We start from the raw sequence: 15,246 nt of genomic DNA, 5'->3' as shown, positions 1-15,246 counted from the left end.
CTAATCATGTTAGATTTAGAAGTGCAAACCTGAATTATCCACGGGGTTCCCAGCAGGCACGGACTTGGGTTCCTTTATTTCCACAACCACACAATTGGACATCAAGAATGTCTTGGCCACTGATGTTGCATGCTCCAAGCAACATCTGACCACCTATATCAAGAAAAATATAATCATTAATCTTAGAGGGTAACTCAAAGCTCTTTTAACTATATCTGCTCCAACCTATAGTAAATCAAGATATTTAGGGTTTACGAACTTTATCTACAGCCAAATATTTCAACAAAAAACATTCTGAAGTTTAAGATTTTTTTAAGTTATCAAAACGATTTACCTTTTCTTCATCATTATCAAGTGAATCCTTGATAGCATCCACCTTAGAAGCAAGTCTTAGCAAAGTACATCCACCACCGACAACAATACCTTCCTCAACTGCTGCCTGATAAATAGTTCAAAACATGCAGTTTTATATGGTATTGAAGGACAATAATTACAAAACAATCATCAAGACAAGCTTCAAGATTTATATATTACCTTAGTTGCATTAAGAGCATCTTCTACTCTCACTTTCTTTTCTTTAAGCTCTATTTCGGTTTGAGTTCCAACCTTTAAATTTTCAAAAGAACATCACATCAAAAATTGGTTAGAAATAATATAAATTTTATAAAACAAATTCCATATGGATAAACTACATAGAATGTCCCTTCAACTAACTAGTGGTTACCTGTACCACTGCCACACCACCAGATAATTTAGCAATCCTTTCGTTAAGTTTTTCCTTCTCATAATCCTGTTCTACAACCCGCATTAAAGTAATAATAATTTAGACATTGTAAGCCTGCAAGAAAGCCTGGTAACCACAATTAGCGCAAACTTGAAAGACAACCTCAATGAGATTTTTAATCTGTACAACTTGTTTATTCACTGTTCAATGTCTTCAGCAATTATCAAAATCGGGTATCCGCTCCTAATGGCATCTTCCAAGATGTTGATAAGATCTCTTGCATTAGTAATTTTTGTTAGTTCAACACTCCGGTAAGAAAAATCTTGAACACAAGATCGAAACTCGAATAGAAAAAGAAGAAATAGGACAGGCTCCAAGGCGTGTATCAAGCCACTATCTTTAAGGTTATATTCGCCCCCACCTAACTTCGGTGTGCAAATGAGTTCCAAGCAAATTAACCTCGAGGATACAATGAAGCCAATGACTATTTACATTTTGCACTGATTAGAATAGTTCACTATGCACTGAGTAATGTATAACAAAAAACTCAATTTCTACAAAGGATTTCTGCAGTAATACTTTATAGAATAATCTAATAAGAAAATGAAGGAAGGAAAGAAATAATATTAGAATTTTTGATATGATTACCTAATGAAACCCCATTCCTATTTATAGAAATTTTCATGTCTCTTCATAGAGACATCTTTCAATAGGTGTCTTTATGAATAAATAAATAATAATTATTCATTTAATTTTGTAACTATTCAAATAATATTTTTGAATAGTTATAATTCTTTAAAAAATCAAATGATATAACTTTTGACCAACGACCAAAAGATTTATCTTTTGATTAATTACACCATTCATTTATAGTTATTGGGATACTATAAATATTTGAAAATATTCCAACAATCTTCCCCCATTTTCAACATATTTAGATTTTGATATTATTGGAAATCAATTTGCATAAATAAAGGTGCCTTACGATTGAACCTTCACTTAGTGAAAACATGTTAAAGTTAATTGAAATTACATGGTAGACTAAGCTTTGAACCAACTATTCCATTTGATTAACTGAACACATCTCACACAATGATTTCAACATCGGTCAATGCATAGTATCTAGGGACACTATTATGGCCATGTGTCTATGTCCTCTTTTCATGAGTGTTGTCAGAGCCAAGCCCTTGAGCTCCTAGAAACGGCCACACTTCTACTCACATAGCTGGATCCCATCAAAAGTGTTCCCGTAATTATATCACTCTAACATATTTATGTTATGGGTCCATTAATAGTACATTACTCATCTTTCCCTTATCATTACAGGTACCTAGCACTTTAATCTTAGGATGGATTTATTTATAGTGCTAACAGTCACATACTAATGATGTACTTTGTCTCATTGAACTCAAGACTTGACGTTATACCAAGCATTGAGTCGAGTTTCCATCATGGGTGACTCTAATTAATAGGCTTGAGTCCCATCCCTTTTGAGGTCCTTTTTACTGCATCTCTAACAAGACTTTTTGTCAAAGGATCTGCCAAATTTTCACTTGACCTCACATAATTAATAGTGATCACTTTATCAAAGATTCATTGTCGAACATAACTATGTCTTAATCCAATGTGTCTAGACTTTCCATTATATACTTGGCTATATGCCTTTGCTAGAGTAGCCTCACTATCACAACGGATAGAAATAGGTGAAATTGGCTTAGGCCATAAAGGTACATCATAAAGCAAATTTCTTAACCATTCTGCTTCTTTAGATGCAGCGGCTAATGCAATAAATTCTACTGCCATGGTGGATTCAGTAATACATGTTTGTTTCTTGGAACCCCAAGAAATGACTCCTCCACCAAGAATGAAGATCCATCCACTAGTAGATGCATGATCTTCCAAACTTGTAATCCAACTAGCATCCGAATACCCTTCTAAAACTGGAGGATATCCATTATAACACAATCCATAGTTAATAGTTTTCTTTAAGTACCTAAGTACTCTATTCAAAGCTTGCCAATGCAAACTACTTTGGATTACTTGTGTACCTACTCAATTTTCCAATAGCATATGCAATATCTAGTCTTGTACAAGTTATTATGTACATAAGACAACCAATTAGACTTGCATATTTCAATTGATCAATTTTCCTACTAGCATTAGATACTAATTTTAATTGAGGATCCATAGGTGTAGATGCTGGTATACAGTTCAAAAGATAAACTTTTTAAGCACATTTTCAATGTAATGTGATAGTGATAAAGCTATAGTGCTTTCATCTTGGGTTATTTTAATCCCAAGAATAACATCTGCTACACCCATATCCTTCATAGCAAAGTTGTTTGACAAGAATTTCTTTGTGTTTTCTATTTGTTCCAAATCTATGCCAAAAATGAACATGTCATCTACATATAAGCAAATTATGACACCTTTTCTGTTTTCAAATTTGCTATATATGCACTTATCGGATTCATTTGTTTTATAGCCATTAGCTAAAACAACCTTGTCAAACTTTTGGTGCCATTGTTTTGGTGCTTGTTTAAGCCCATATAAAGATTTAACAAGCTTACATACCTTATTCTCTTGTCCTGGAACAACAAATCCTTCCGGTTGCTCCATGTACACTTCCTCTTCCAATTCACCATTTAAAAATGTAGTTTTAACATCCATTTGGTGAACAACCAAATTATATATAGAGAGGTAAGTGATATTAAGAGTCTAATTGTAGCAATTCTTGCTACTGGAGCATAGGTATCAAAGTAATCAATACCTTGTCTTTGTGTAAAACCTTTTGCTACCAACCTTGCTTTAAATTTATCAATGGTTCCATCGACCTTCATTTTCTTTTTGAAAATCCATTTACAACCTATTGGTTTGGAACCTGGTGGAAGATCAACTAAGATCTAAGTTTGATTTCCCATTATTGAATCCATCTCATCATTTATTGATTCTTTCTAAAAAACAGAGTCTTAAGATTTCAATGCCTCTTCAAATGTAATAGGATCAGATTCAGTATTATAACAATAAGGTACCTTATTGCATATACTTTCACATTTTCCTTCTACAAGAAACATAATGAAATTTGGTCCAAAATCTTTGACCTTTTTAATCCTCTTACTTCTTCTTAATTCTTGACAAGATTCATCATTATTATCAATTTGTTTCAATGGAATCTCATTCTCATTTGAAGAATGAATCAATTGTTGTGGTTGTAATTGTCTTGATATAGAATTAAATCTATTTTCATAAAAATAGCATCTCTTGATTCAATAATAGTATTAATTGAAATTGAATCATTTGGTTTAATTACCATGAACCTATATGCCTTGCTATTATGTGTATAACCTATAAATATGCATTCAATTCCTCTTTCACCTAACTTTTTACGTTTAGGTGTTGGAACTTTCACCTAACCTTCAAATAATTAAGGTTTGGTTTCCTTTTTTTTCCATTGTTCATAGGGGGTTATTTTAGTTTCCTTATTAGAAACTCTATTCAATATATGACAAGCTGTTAGAATAGTTTCTCCCCAAAAACCTTGTCCAAGACCTGAATATGGTAGCATTGAATTTACCATTTCAGTCAAGACTCTATTTTTTCTTTTAGCTACACCATTTTGTTGTGGCGTGTAAGGGGCTGAAACTTGATGGACAATTCCAGTGAGTTCAAAATAACCTGGATTATAGTATTCTCCACCTCTATCCGATCTTAAGCACTTGATAAATGATTCACACTAAAGTTCAACTTCAGATTTATGAACTTTAAATTTATCAAGCGCTTCATCTTTTGAATGCAATAAATATACATAACAATATCTAGAACAATCATCAATAAAAGTAACAAAATATTTCTTTCCACCTAATGTAGGAGTATTATGCAAGTCACATAAATCACTATGTATCAAATCAATCAATTTCGTTTTCCTTTTAACCTTAGGGAAAGGGTTTCTTGTAATTTTAGTCAACATACATGTATTGCATTTTCAATATTATTGTTAAAACAGAATTAAATCTAATTTATACATGTCATTCAATTTTCTATAATTCAAATTTTCTATAATTCAAATGACCTAATCTATAATGCCACAAACAAAAAGATTCAATCATATAAGCAGAAATAGTATTTTTATTCTTATTAATAATATTGAGTTTGAACATGCTCTCATACATATATCCTTTCCCCACAAAAATTCCTCCCTTAGACAAAATAAACTTATCTGCCTCAAAAACAAGTTTGAAACCAAACTTATTTAACAGACTTTCAGACACTAAATTCTTCCTAACTTCTGGTACATAATATACATCATTTAAGGTTAAAACCTTTCCAAAAGTGAATTGTAGTTCAACAGACCCTTTGTCTTTAATTACTGCAGTGGAAGAATTTTCCATGTACAAAACATTGTCATTTTCACATTGTGTGAACTTTGTGAACATACTTTTGTCTTTGCACACATGTTTGGTTGCTCCGGTATCAATCCACCATGTATTATCATCTTGTGCTATATTAATTTCAGATATCATTGCAACAAAAATTTCGTTATTATCAGCCTTAGAAGATGATTTCTTCTTTAAAAATCGACATTCATTCTTGAAATGTCCCGGCTTTCCACAATGATAGCATGAGCCCTTTTGTTTCTGTTTGAACTTAGGTGCTCTATCAGTTCTGTTTGAACTTTCTCTTGAGTGGTTTAGTAGTCTGTACTTCCTCCGTAACATGTACTTTGGGATTTTTAGAATTTAGGTTCTGATCTTGTTTTCGATACTCTTCTTCAATACGAAGATGATTTTCCAAAGCTTCAAGAGATATTTCCTCTTTCTTATGTTTTAGACTTCTTTTGAAGTCTTTCCAAGATGGAGGAAGTTTGTCTATTATGGAGGATAGCACAATCATTTCATCCATTTTCATATCATATTACTTAAATTGATTCAGCATCTTTTTAATATCACAAAATTGTTCCATAACAGAACGACCATCAATCATTTGATAATTATTGAAACGACTGACAAGAAATTTCTTACTTGTAACATCTTCGGTCATGTATCTTGCCACCAATTTGTCCCATAATTCTTTAGCGGTGACCTCATTTTGGTAATTTTCGAGCAAACCATCAGATAAACCATTCAATATGTGGCCCATGGATATGTAGTCAGCATTGTCCCATTTTTGTCTTTCTCAGGTTGCAGCAACAGATTCGTTTTCATTCTCTTTAGGTCTTGAAGTATCCAAAACATAAGCAATCTTCAAAGTTGATAATAAGAAGTGCATCTTTTTCTGCCATTATCGAAAATTGCCACCATCAAACCGATCAAGTTTAACAAAGTTGGAAGCCAACTCCCTTAGTGTTCCACTTTCATGTGTTGTGTTAGTCATCATTTAATATAACCTTAAAATTGTTAGTTCAACACTCCGGTAAGGAAAATCTCGAACACACGATCGAAACTTGAACAGAAAAAGAAGAAATAGGACAGGCTCCAAGGCGTGTATGAAGCCACTATCATTAAGGTTATATTTGCCCCCACCTGCCTTCGGTGTGCAAATGAGTTCCAAGCAAATTAACCTCGAGGATACAATGAAGCCAATGACTATTTGCATTTTGCACTGACGAGAATAGTCCACTATGCACTGAGTAATGTATAACAAAAAACTCAATTTCTACAAAGGATTTCTGCAGTAATAATGAAGAAAGGAAAGAAAGAATATTAGAATTTGTTGATATGATTTCCAAATGAAACCTCATTCCTATTTATAGGAATTTTCATGTCTCTTCATAGAGACATCTTTCAATAGGTGTCTTTATGAATAAATAAATAATAATTATTCATTTAATTTTGTAACTATTCAAATAATATTTTTGAATAGTTATAATTCTTTAAAAAATCAAATGATATAACTTTTGACCAATGACCAAAAGATTTATCTTTTGATTAATTACACCCATTCATTTATAGTTATTGGGATACTATAAATATTTGAAAATATTCCAACAATTTTTTTATCAACAAGTAGCAACTGTAATCTGAATGCATATGCAATTGTCAACATGCAATACGGGAAAGTTCAATGTTTACAAGAAAAAATGTCAATCTCATGATTATAAAATGTATCTTTCAGTTATCATATTCTACTGCTATTTTCTCACTATCAGTGACAAGGTAAGGTGAGTTATTGTTAAGCAGTGGACTGCAATGCAACAAGTAACCAAGAGCAGTAGTAGCAGCAGATCAGCTAGCATGCCAGCATCGAGACAGAACCAGAAGCAGTCCACTTCCTTTCTTTGATTTTGTTCTTTTGTAATGTGATCAAGTTAGCATGTAACTTGATATCTAAAGTTGGTAAATTTCAGATTTGAAACTGATGGATGTAATAGCTAACTTTTTTAGCTTTGTTTTTGTATTACTTAAGTTATCAATTAGACAAAATAGTGGGAGCAGTTACAAGTTTAGGTAACTGACTAATTAGTTTGTAACTTCAATATATTTTAAATTTAGTGAATGAAATGGATAACTTCTTCTTTCAGTTAAAATTTTGATCATCAGTTTTCTTTTATTTTTGCTTGTTGTTTGTGTTTGCTCATGTTTGCTACCATTTTGTTCCAACATTTGCTCATGTTTGCTGCCATTTTGTCCCAACAAATGGTAATCAGAGCCTCTTGTCTTAGAAGACCTCTGTTGTTGTTTAAGCCTTTCTGTTTAAAACAAACTTGGAAAAGAAAGAAATCGAGTTTGTCAAACTTGTTTTAGCAACATGAGCTTTACACCTCCTCCACCACCAGTGTTTGCTGGAGTGAACTGCCACATTTGGGTAGTTAAAATGAAAACTTACCTCCAAGCACATGATTTGTGGAGTGTAGTTGAAAGTGGTGTTGAACCACCTCCACTGAGGGCAAATCCAACTATTGCACGGATGAGGCAACATAGTGAGGAGCGAGCCAAAAAGCACAAAGCCATGACCTACCTGCAGACTAGGGTGTCTGATGTGATCTTCACTCGGCTTATGGCCTGTGATTCACCTGAGCAAGCATGGGATAGGCTGAAAGAGGAGTTCATGGGATCAGACAAGACAAGGCAGCAACAAGTAATCAACCTTAGAAGGGAATTTGAGAATTTGAAAATGAAGGAGTCAGAGACTATCAAGCAATATTCTGATAGGATCATGGCTACTATTAACAATAGCAGACTCTTTGGAGAAGATTTTAGTGACAGCAGGGTTGTTGAGAAAGTTATTACCGCTCTCCTTGAGAGGTTTGAGTCAAAAATATCCTTATTGGAGGACTCGAGGGACCTAACAACCATTTCTTTGTCTGATTTGGTAAACTCACTTTGTGCACTTGAGCAAAGAAGGGCTAGTAGGCAGGAAGAGCATCTTGAAGGAGCCTTTCAAGCAAAAGTCGAAGAAGGCTTTAGCTTAAGTCAGAAAGCAAAGAAGCCTTGGTTTGAAGGAAGGGAGAAATCAAGAAAAGATGCAGTGAGAAGGAGGTTTCCACCATGCATTCACTGTAAGAAAACAAACCATTTGGAAAAGTACTGTTAGAATAGACCAGATATTCAGTGCAAGAGTTGCAAACAGTATGGCCATCATGAGAAAATTTTCAAAGACAAAGAGAAGGCTCATGTTTAGCAGCAAGTACAAGCTAAAACTACTGAGGATCTTCAAGCTCAGAAGGAGCATGTTTTTACCGCCTTATGCTTTGCAACCACAAGCAATGTCAAATACAGTTGGCTTGTAGACAGTGGCTGCTCACATCATATGGCAGCTGATGGAAGCTTGTTCAAAGACCTTGACAGAAGTTTTACCTCGAAGGTCAGGATAGGTAATGGGAATCTGATTGAAGCCAAAGGCAGAGGTGATGTGGTGATCAACACTGATTCAGGTAACAAAGTTATCTCAGATGTGCTTTATGTACCTGATATAGATCAGAACCTACTTAGTGTAGGTTAGTTGGTTGAAAAAGGCTACTCACTAGTTTTCAAGAATGGTTCTTGTGTTATTAATGATGTTCATGGTATAGAAATTGTCTCAGTACCAATGGCAAATAAGTGTTTCATGCTTGATGTAAGCCAGCTTGAGAGAAAAGCTTATACAAGCTTAACTGACAATACTGGCCTACGGCATAGAAGATTAGGCCATGTAAATTACAGGTCACTCGATTTGCTGCACAAGTTGAATTTGGCGGAGGACATGACCAAGGTTGATTCAAAAGAGTTTATTTGTGAAGTGTGCCAGCTTGGTAAGCAGGCTAGACTACCTTTTCCAGTAAACCAAGCATGGAGGGATTGAGAAAAGCTTGAATTAGTGCACTCTGATGTCTGTGGACCAATGAAGACCCATTCATTAAATGGTAGTAAGTATTTTATACTATTTATAAATTATCTGACCAGATTTTGTTGGGTTTATTTCATGAAGCACAAGTCTGAGGCATTTGGAGCTTTTGCAAAATTCAAAGCTTTGGCAGAAAATCAAACAGGCTGCAGGATTAAAGCTTTGAGGACAGATAATGAAACTGAATATTTGTCTGAAAGATTTCATAAACTATGTGAGCAAGCTGGGATCCATCATCAATTGACCACTATGTATACTCCTCAGCAAAATGGGGTATGTGAGAGGAAGAATAGAATAGTGATGGACATGGCTAGGTGTTTGCTATTTCAAAGCAAACTTCCAAGCACATTTTGGGCTGAAGGTGTCAACACCTCTGTGTACCTGCTTAATAGGCTGCCAACACATGCTGTGAAGGGTAAAACTCCTTTTGAAGTATGGTATGGTCTTAAACCAACTGTTTCCCATTTAAAGGTGTTTGGATATGTGTGTTATGTCCTTGTACCTGCTGAAAGAATACTTAAGCTTGAGAAAATATCAGTTCTAGGGATATTTGTTGGCTACAGTAGGACCAAAAAGGGCTATAGAATATTTGATCCTTCAACCAAGAAAATTCTGGTGAGTAGGGATGTCAAATTTAATGAAGATAAATTTTGGAGCTTGGATGGTTCAAACACAAGTCAGTTTGAAGAAGATTAGATTGACAACAGTTTGGAATTAACAGAAAATGAGTCCAGCAATGGAAATGTAGATGATTCTCCTGTAAGAGGGACCAGGTCCATTGCTGACATCTATCAAAGATGTAATGTGGCCATAGTTGAGCCTTCTAGCTTTGAAGAAGCTGTACGAAATAAGCATTGGAAGCAAGCCATGGAAGCTGAGATTGATATGATCCACAAAAATGACACTTGGAATCTAGTAGATAGACCTGATCACAAGAAGACCATAGGTGTCAAGTGGGTTTTTAAAGCCAAATTCAATGTTGATGGCTCTTTAAACAAACACAAGGCAAGGCTTGTGGTGAAAGGGTATATCCAACAGTTTGGCATAGATTTTGTGGAGACATTTGCTCCAGTAGCAAGGCTAGACACCATTAAGCTTCTGTTTGCCTTGGCTGCACAGAAGCAATGGAGAATCCATCAGCTTGATGTCAAGTCAGCCTTCTTAAATGGACTTCTTAAAGAAGAGATATATGTTGAACAGCCTGATGGTTTCAAGGTCCAAGGAAAAGAGGACAGTCTATATGCTGAAGAAAACACTTTTTGGGCTGAAACAGGCACCTCGAGCCTAGTATGACAGGATTGATTCTTACCTGTCTAGGCTCGATTTTGAGAAAAGTTTAAGTGAGCCAACACTTTATGTGAAAAATTGTCAATATGAAACTTTGCTGATTGTTTCAATCTATGTAGATGATATGTTAGTGACCGGAAGCAAGGTTGATTTGATTCAAGAGTTCAAAGTAAGAATGCAAAAAGTATTTGATATGACTGATTTAGGAGTCATGACATACTTCCTTGGTATGGAAGTAAGCCAGTCTAATCAAGGCATTTTTATCAGCCAGCATGCCTTTTCCTTAAAAATTCTCAACAAGTTTCATATGACAAACTGTAAATCAGTGAGCACACCATTGGCTCAAGGGGGAAACTGACTAACTTTGGAAGTCAAGAATAAGTTGATGAAAGGGAGTACAGAAGCTTAATTGTTGCTTGCTCTACTTAACAGCAACTAGACCTGACCTCATGCATGCAGTTAGTTTATTGTCAAGATTCATGCACTGCTGCAATAGAACTCATTTCAAGGCAGCTAAGAGGATACTCAGGTATGTCAAAGGAACTTTGAAGTTTGGGGTTATGTTCAAGAAAGAAAGTGAGCTTAAGCTGATTGGTTACTCAGATAGTGACCGGGTTGGATCTGTTGATTATATGAGAAGTACCTCGGGCTATTTCTTTACACTTGGCTCGGGAGTTTTCTGCTGGAGCTAGAAGAAGTAGCAAACAGTTGCTCAGTCAATAGCAGAGGCTAAATACAGAGCAGCTGTAGCAGCAGTAAGCCAAGCCATTTGGCTTAGAAACTTACTATGTGATTTAAATGAAGAACTTGAACCTACTGAAATCATGGTGGACAACCAGACAGCAGTTGCCATAGCCAAGAATCTAGTTTTTCATGGCAAAACCAAACATTTTAAACTTAAGTTTCATTTTTTTTGAGAGGCTGTACAATCCAAAGAAGTTGGTCTCATTCATTGCAGCTCACAAGATCAATTGGCTGACATTTTGACAAAGCCTCTTGGTGCAACAAGGTTCAAAATCTTGATAGATTCAATTATTGTTTGTTGCCTACAGTCCAAGGAGGAGTGTTAAGTAGTGGACTGCAATGCAACAAGTAACCAAGAGCAGTAGCAGCAGTAGATCAGCTAGCATGCCAGCATCGAGACAGAACCAGAAGCAGTCTACTTCCTTTGTTTGATTTTGTTCTTTTGTAATGTGATCAAGATAGCATGTAACTTGATATCTAAAGTTGGTAAATTTCAGATTTGAAACTGATGGATGTAATAGCTGACTTTTTTAGCTTTGCTTTTGTATTACTTAAGTTATCAATTAGACAAATTAGTGGGAGCAGTTACAAGTTTAGGTAACTGACTAATTAGTTTGTAACTTCAATATATTTTCAAATTTGTGAATGAAATGGATAACTTCTTTCAGTTAAAATTTTGATCATCAATTTTCTTTTCTTTTTGCTTGTTTATGTTTGCTCATGTTTGCTGTCATTTTGTTCCAACATTTGCTCATGTTTGCTGCCATTTTGTCCCAACAGATATAACCACGGTCAAATTGCATCCCTTCAACAACATATAGACTATTCTCATCACTTTTTCCCTCCTCAAGGGTAACTACACCCTTTCGACCAACTTTACTCATGGCCTCAGCAATCATATTTCCTACTTCATTGTTGTTCCCAGCACTAACAGCAGCAACATCAGCAAGTTCACTGTCTTCAACCAAAACCCCAAGGCACACTAATTATATTCTCTTCAAATAGTAAAATACAGAAAACATGAAAGCAGGTGAACATTAAGATTACCTCTTTTGAAATAGCCTTAAGCTCATGAATATATGAATATATAGAGAGAGAGAGAGCCCTAAATTTAATGAGCAATCCTAGAGCATATCTAGTCTTAAACTAGGTTACCTTAAACTTGGTGAGTGTTGGATAAGGATATGTACCAATACAAGTATATATTTTTTATCAAAGTTTTTTCATATATTTGGAGGATCTTACCCCATATTCATATCTAAATATGTGTCAAATATGGTTGTCGAATATGGATCCTTTAGACATGATTTTGTACCTTCACAAACATTGCATATCGAGTACCGAGCGTCTACAACTCTAGTACAGTTAACAAAGTCAGCATTATAATTAATATTGAAATATTAGTTAAAGTTTTTTTTTTCATTTTATCACTACAACTTACAGCCTACTACTTGCCTTACTTGACTGATACGAGGCACAAAGGCCCAACCCAAATTCTTGAAGGCAAGGCCCAATAAGAAGATTCCAAGCCCAATCAAGAAATCCACCCATACTTAGTTGAAAATCAGGCCAAATTGTCAAAGTGGCCCAAGTTGTAAAGTTTTATTTTTATTTTTATTTATTTATTTATTTTTACTTAGTTTAATTTTTATGTAAATATTCAGGTCCCGAGTCCCAAATAAAGACCCTTGGTGAATTTCCATATTAAAATAATTAGGAGTTTTTATTTTATTTTAGTTTTCTAATTAGATTAGGACTAGTTATAAGGCCTATTTATATGGATTGGCCACCACCTACATTACATTACAATTACATTGAAAATTTGATTTGATTTGAGTGAAAATTCTCTTTGAGTTCTCCAAGGATTTTCTCTTGAGTTTTCTTTAGAAGTTGTTTTAACAATCTTTTTTATTGTGGGAGCCATCTTCAACCTTCTTCTTGCCATTGATATTCTTTGGAGGGAGATTAGAGCCGTTTGAAGGGAGTTGTGAGATCTTTCGGATTTCAAGGCTTCTTAGGACTTATCTTTTAATTTCTTACTATCAATTCTTTCTTTATTTACGCTTATTTGAATCTTTATCTAATTTATTTTTTTGTTTTTATTGTGTTTTCAGCCTTTTTCTATCTTAAGGAATCAGCCAAAAAATCCCCAATTTCTAGGGTTCTTCCATACTCTTTTGGGTAAAATCAGTTGTCGAAATTTGGGAAAACTATCTTGGTGTTCAATTGGGCGAATCGCAATCTCCTCTAGGGTTTCAAGATTCCTTATTAACACTTATTTCTATTCTCAATTTGATTCTTTATTATTTTGGAGATTTTATTTGAGATCTGGAAATTCAAAATTCTAATATTTTAATTTTCTTTCGTTTGAGATCGATTGTTTAGGGTTTTCATAGGAGTTTCCGTGACTTGGCAACTCGATCTTGGTCATGCGCAACCCTCGTATCATTGAATGATACGAGGCACAAAGGCCCAACCAAATTCTTGAAGGCAAGGCCCAATAAGAAGATTCCAAGCCCAATCAAGAAATCCACCCATACTTAGTTGAAAATCGGCCAAATTGTCAAAGTGGCCCAAGTTGTAAAGTTTTATTTTATTTTTATTTATTTATTTATTTTACTTAGTTTAATTTTATGTAAATATTCAGGTCCCGAGTCCCAAATAAAGACCCTTGGTGAATTTCCATATTAAAATAATTAGGAGTTTTATTTTATTTTAGTTTTCTAATTAGATTAGGACTAGTTATAAGGCCTATTTATATGGATTGGCCAGCCACCCTACATTACATTACAATTACATTGAAAATTTCAGATTTGATTTGAGTGAAAATTCTCTTTGAGTTCTCCAAGGATTTTCTCTTGAGTTTTCTTTAGAAGTTGTTTTAACAATCTTTTTTATTGTGGGAGCCATCTTCAACCTTCTTCTTGCCATTGATATTCTTTGGAGGGGAGATTAGAGCCGTTTGAAGGGAGTTGTGAGATCTTTCGGATTTCAAGGCTTCTTAGGACTTATCTTTTAATTTCTTACTATCAATTCTTTCTTTATTTACGCTTATTTGAATCTTTATCTAATTTATTTTTTGTTTTTATTGTGTTTTCACCTTTTTCTATCTTAAGGAATCAGCCAAAAAATCCCCAATTTCTAGGGTTCTTCCATACTCTTTTGGGTAAAATCAGTTGTCGAAATTTGGGAAAACTATCTTGGTGTTCAATTGGGCGAATCGCAATCTCCTCTAGGGTTTCAAGATTCCTTATTAACACTTATTTCTATTCTCAATTTGATTCTTTATTATTTTGGAGATTTTATTTCAGATCTGGAAATTCAAAATTCTAATATTTTAATTTTCTGTTTCGTTTCAGATCTGATTGTTTAGGGTTTTTCATAGGAGTTTCCCGTGACTTGGCAACTCGATCTTGGTCCGCGCGCAACCCTCGTATCATTGACTCTGCAGTGCTTCTTGTAATTGGTCCCAGACCAAACACATTTAGCTATGCTGAGTTGAAAGCTGCAACAGAAGACTTCAGTCCTTCAAACAAGTTAGGAAAAGGGGGGTTATGGAGCTGTCTACAAGGTATGCTATGTTTTACATTTTTAGGATGCAATAATCATATTGATTGAAACACTTTTGAGAGGATGACATATATTTCAACACTGCTAAGTTAGATTACCTTGTAGGGTACATTATCAGATGGGAGGGTGGTAGCTGTGAAGCAACTTTCAGTAGCATCTCACCAAGGAAAGAGTCAATTTATTGCTGAAGTAGCCACCATATCAGCAGTGCAACATCGCAATCATGTCAAACTAAGTAGATGCTGCATTGAAGGGAAAAGGCATCTTCTTGTTTACGAGTATCTTGAAAATAAAAGCCTTAATAAGGCACTCTTTGGTATGATCACACTGTAATATATGATTAACAAGTGCAAGATTCTTTTCCCTTTTCAGTCTTTTTGCAGGAAATATATGATGATGAGCATTTGAATTTACTCCATTGTTGATTACTCATTACTGAACCAGTTGATTAAGTTTTTTGACACTATATATGCAGGACGTAGTGACTTGCATATCGATTGGCCGACCCGCTACAATATCTGTTTAGCAACTGCAAGAGGGTTAGCTTACCTTCATGAGGAATCTAGGCCAAGGATTGTACATAGAGATGTTAAGGCAAGTAA

The 15,246-nt window shown here is 34.7% G+C and overlaps 1 protein-coding gene across 1 annotated transcript; it reads right to left on the bottom strand.

Moving 5' to 3' along the window:
- LOC105802790 (chaperonin 60 subunit beta 2, chloroplastic) lies at positions 1-1,409 on the bottom strand. The gene is given in 6 exon segments (XM_052633819.1): positions 1-225; positions 335-439; positions 535-606; positions 725-790; positions 875-924; positions 1,373-1,409. Coding segments are annotated over 6 exon segments (540 nt in total). The 3' UTR covers positions 1-15.
- Positions 1,410-15,246: the final 13,837 nt, after the last annotated feature.

Source organism: Gossypium raimondii, chromosome 7 (genome assembly GCF_025698545.1).
Source record: "Gossypium raimondii isolate GPD5lz chromosome 7, ASM2569854v1, whole genome shotgun sequence".
In the NCBI taxonomy this organism is placed as follows: domain Eukaryota; kingdom Viridiplantae; phylum Streptophyta; class Magnoliopsida; order Malvales; family Malvaceae; genus Gossypium; species Gossypium raimondii.
Note: the sequence above shows the minus strand (reverse complement) of the source record. Positions and strands in the feature narration are given on the sequence as shown.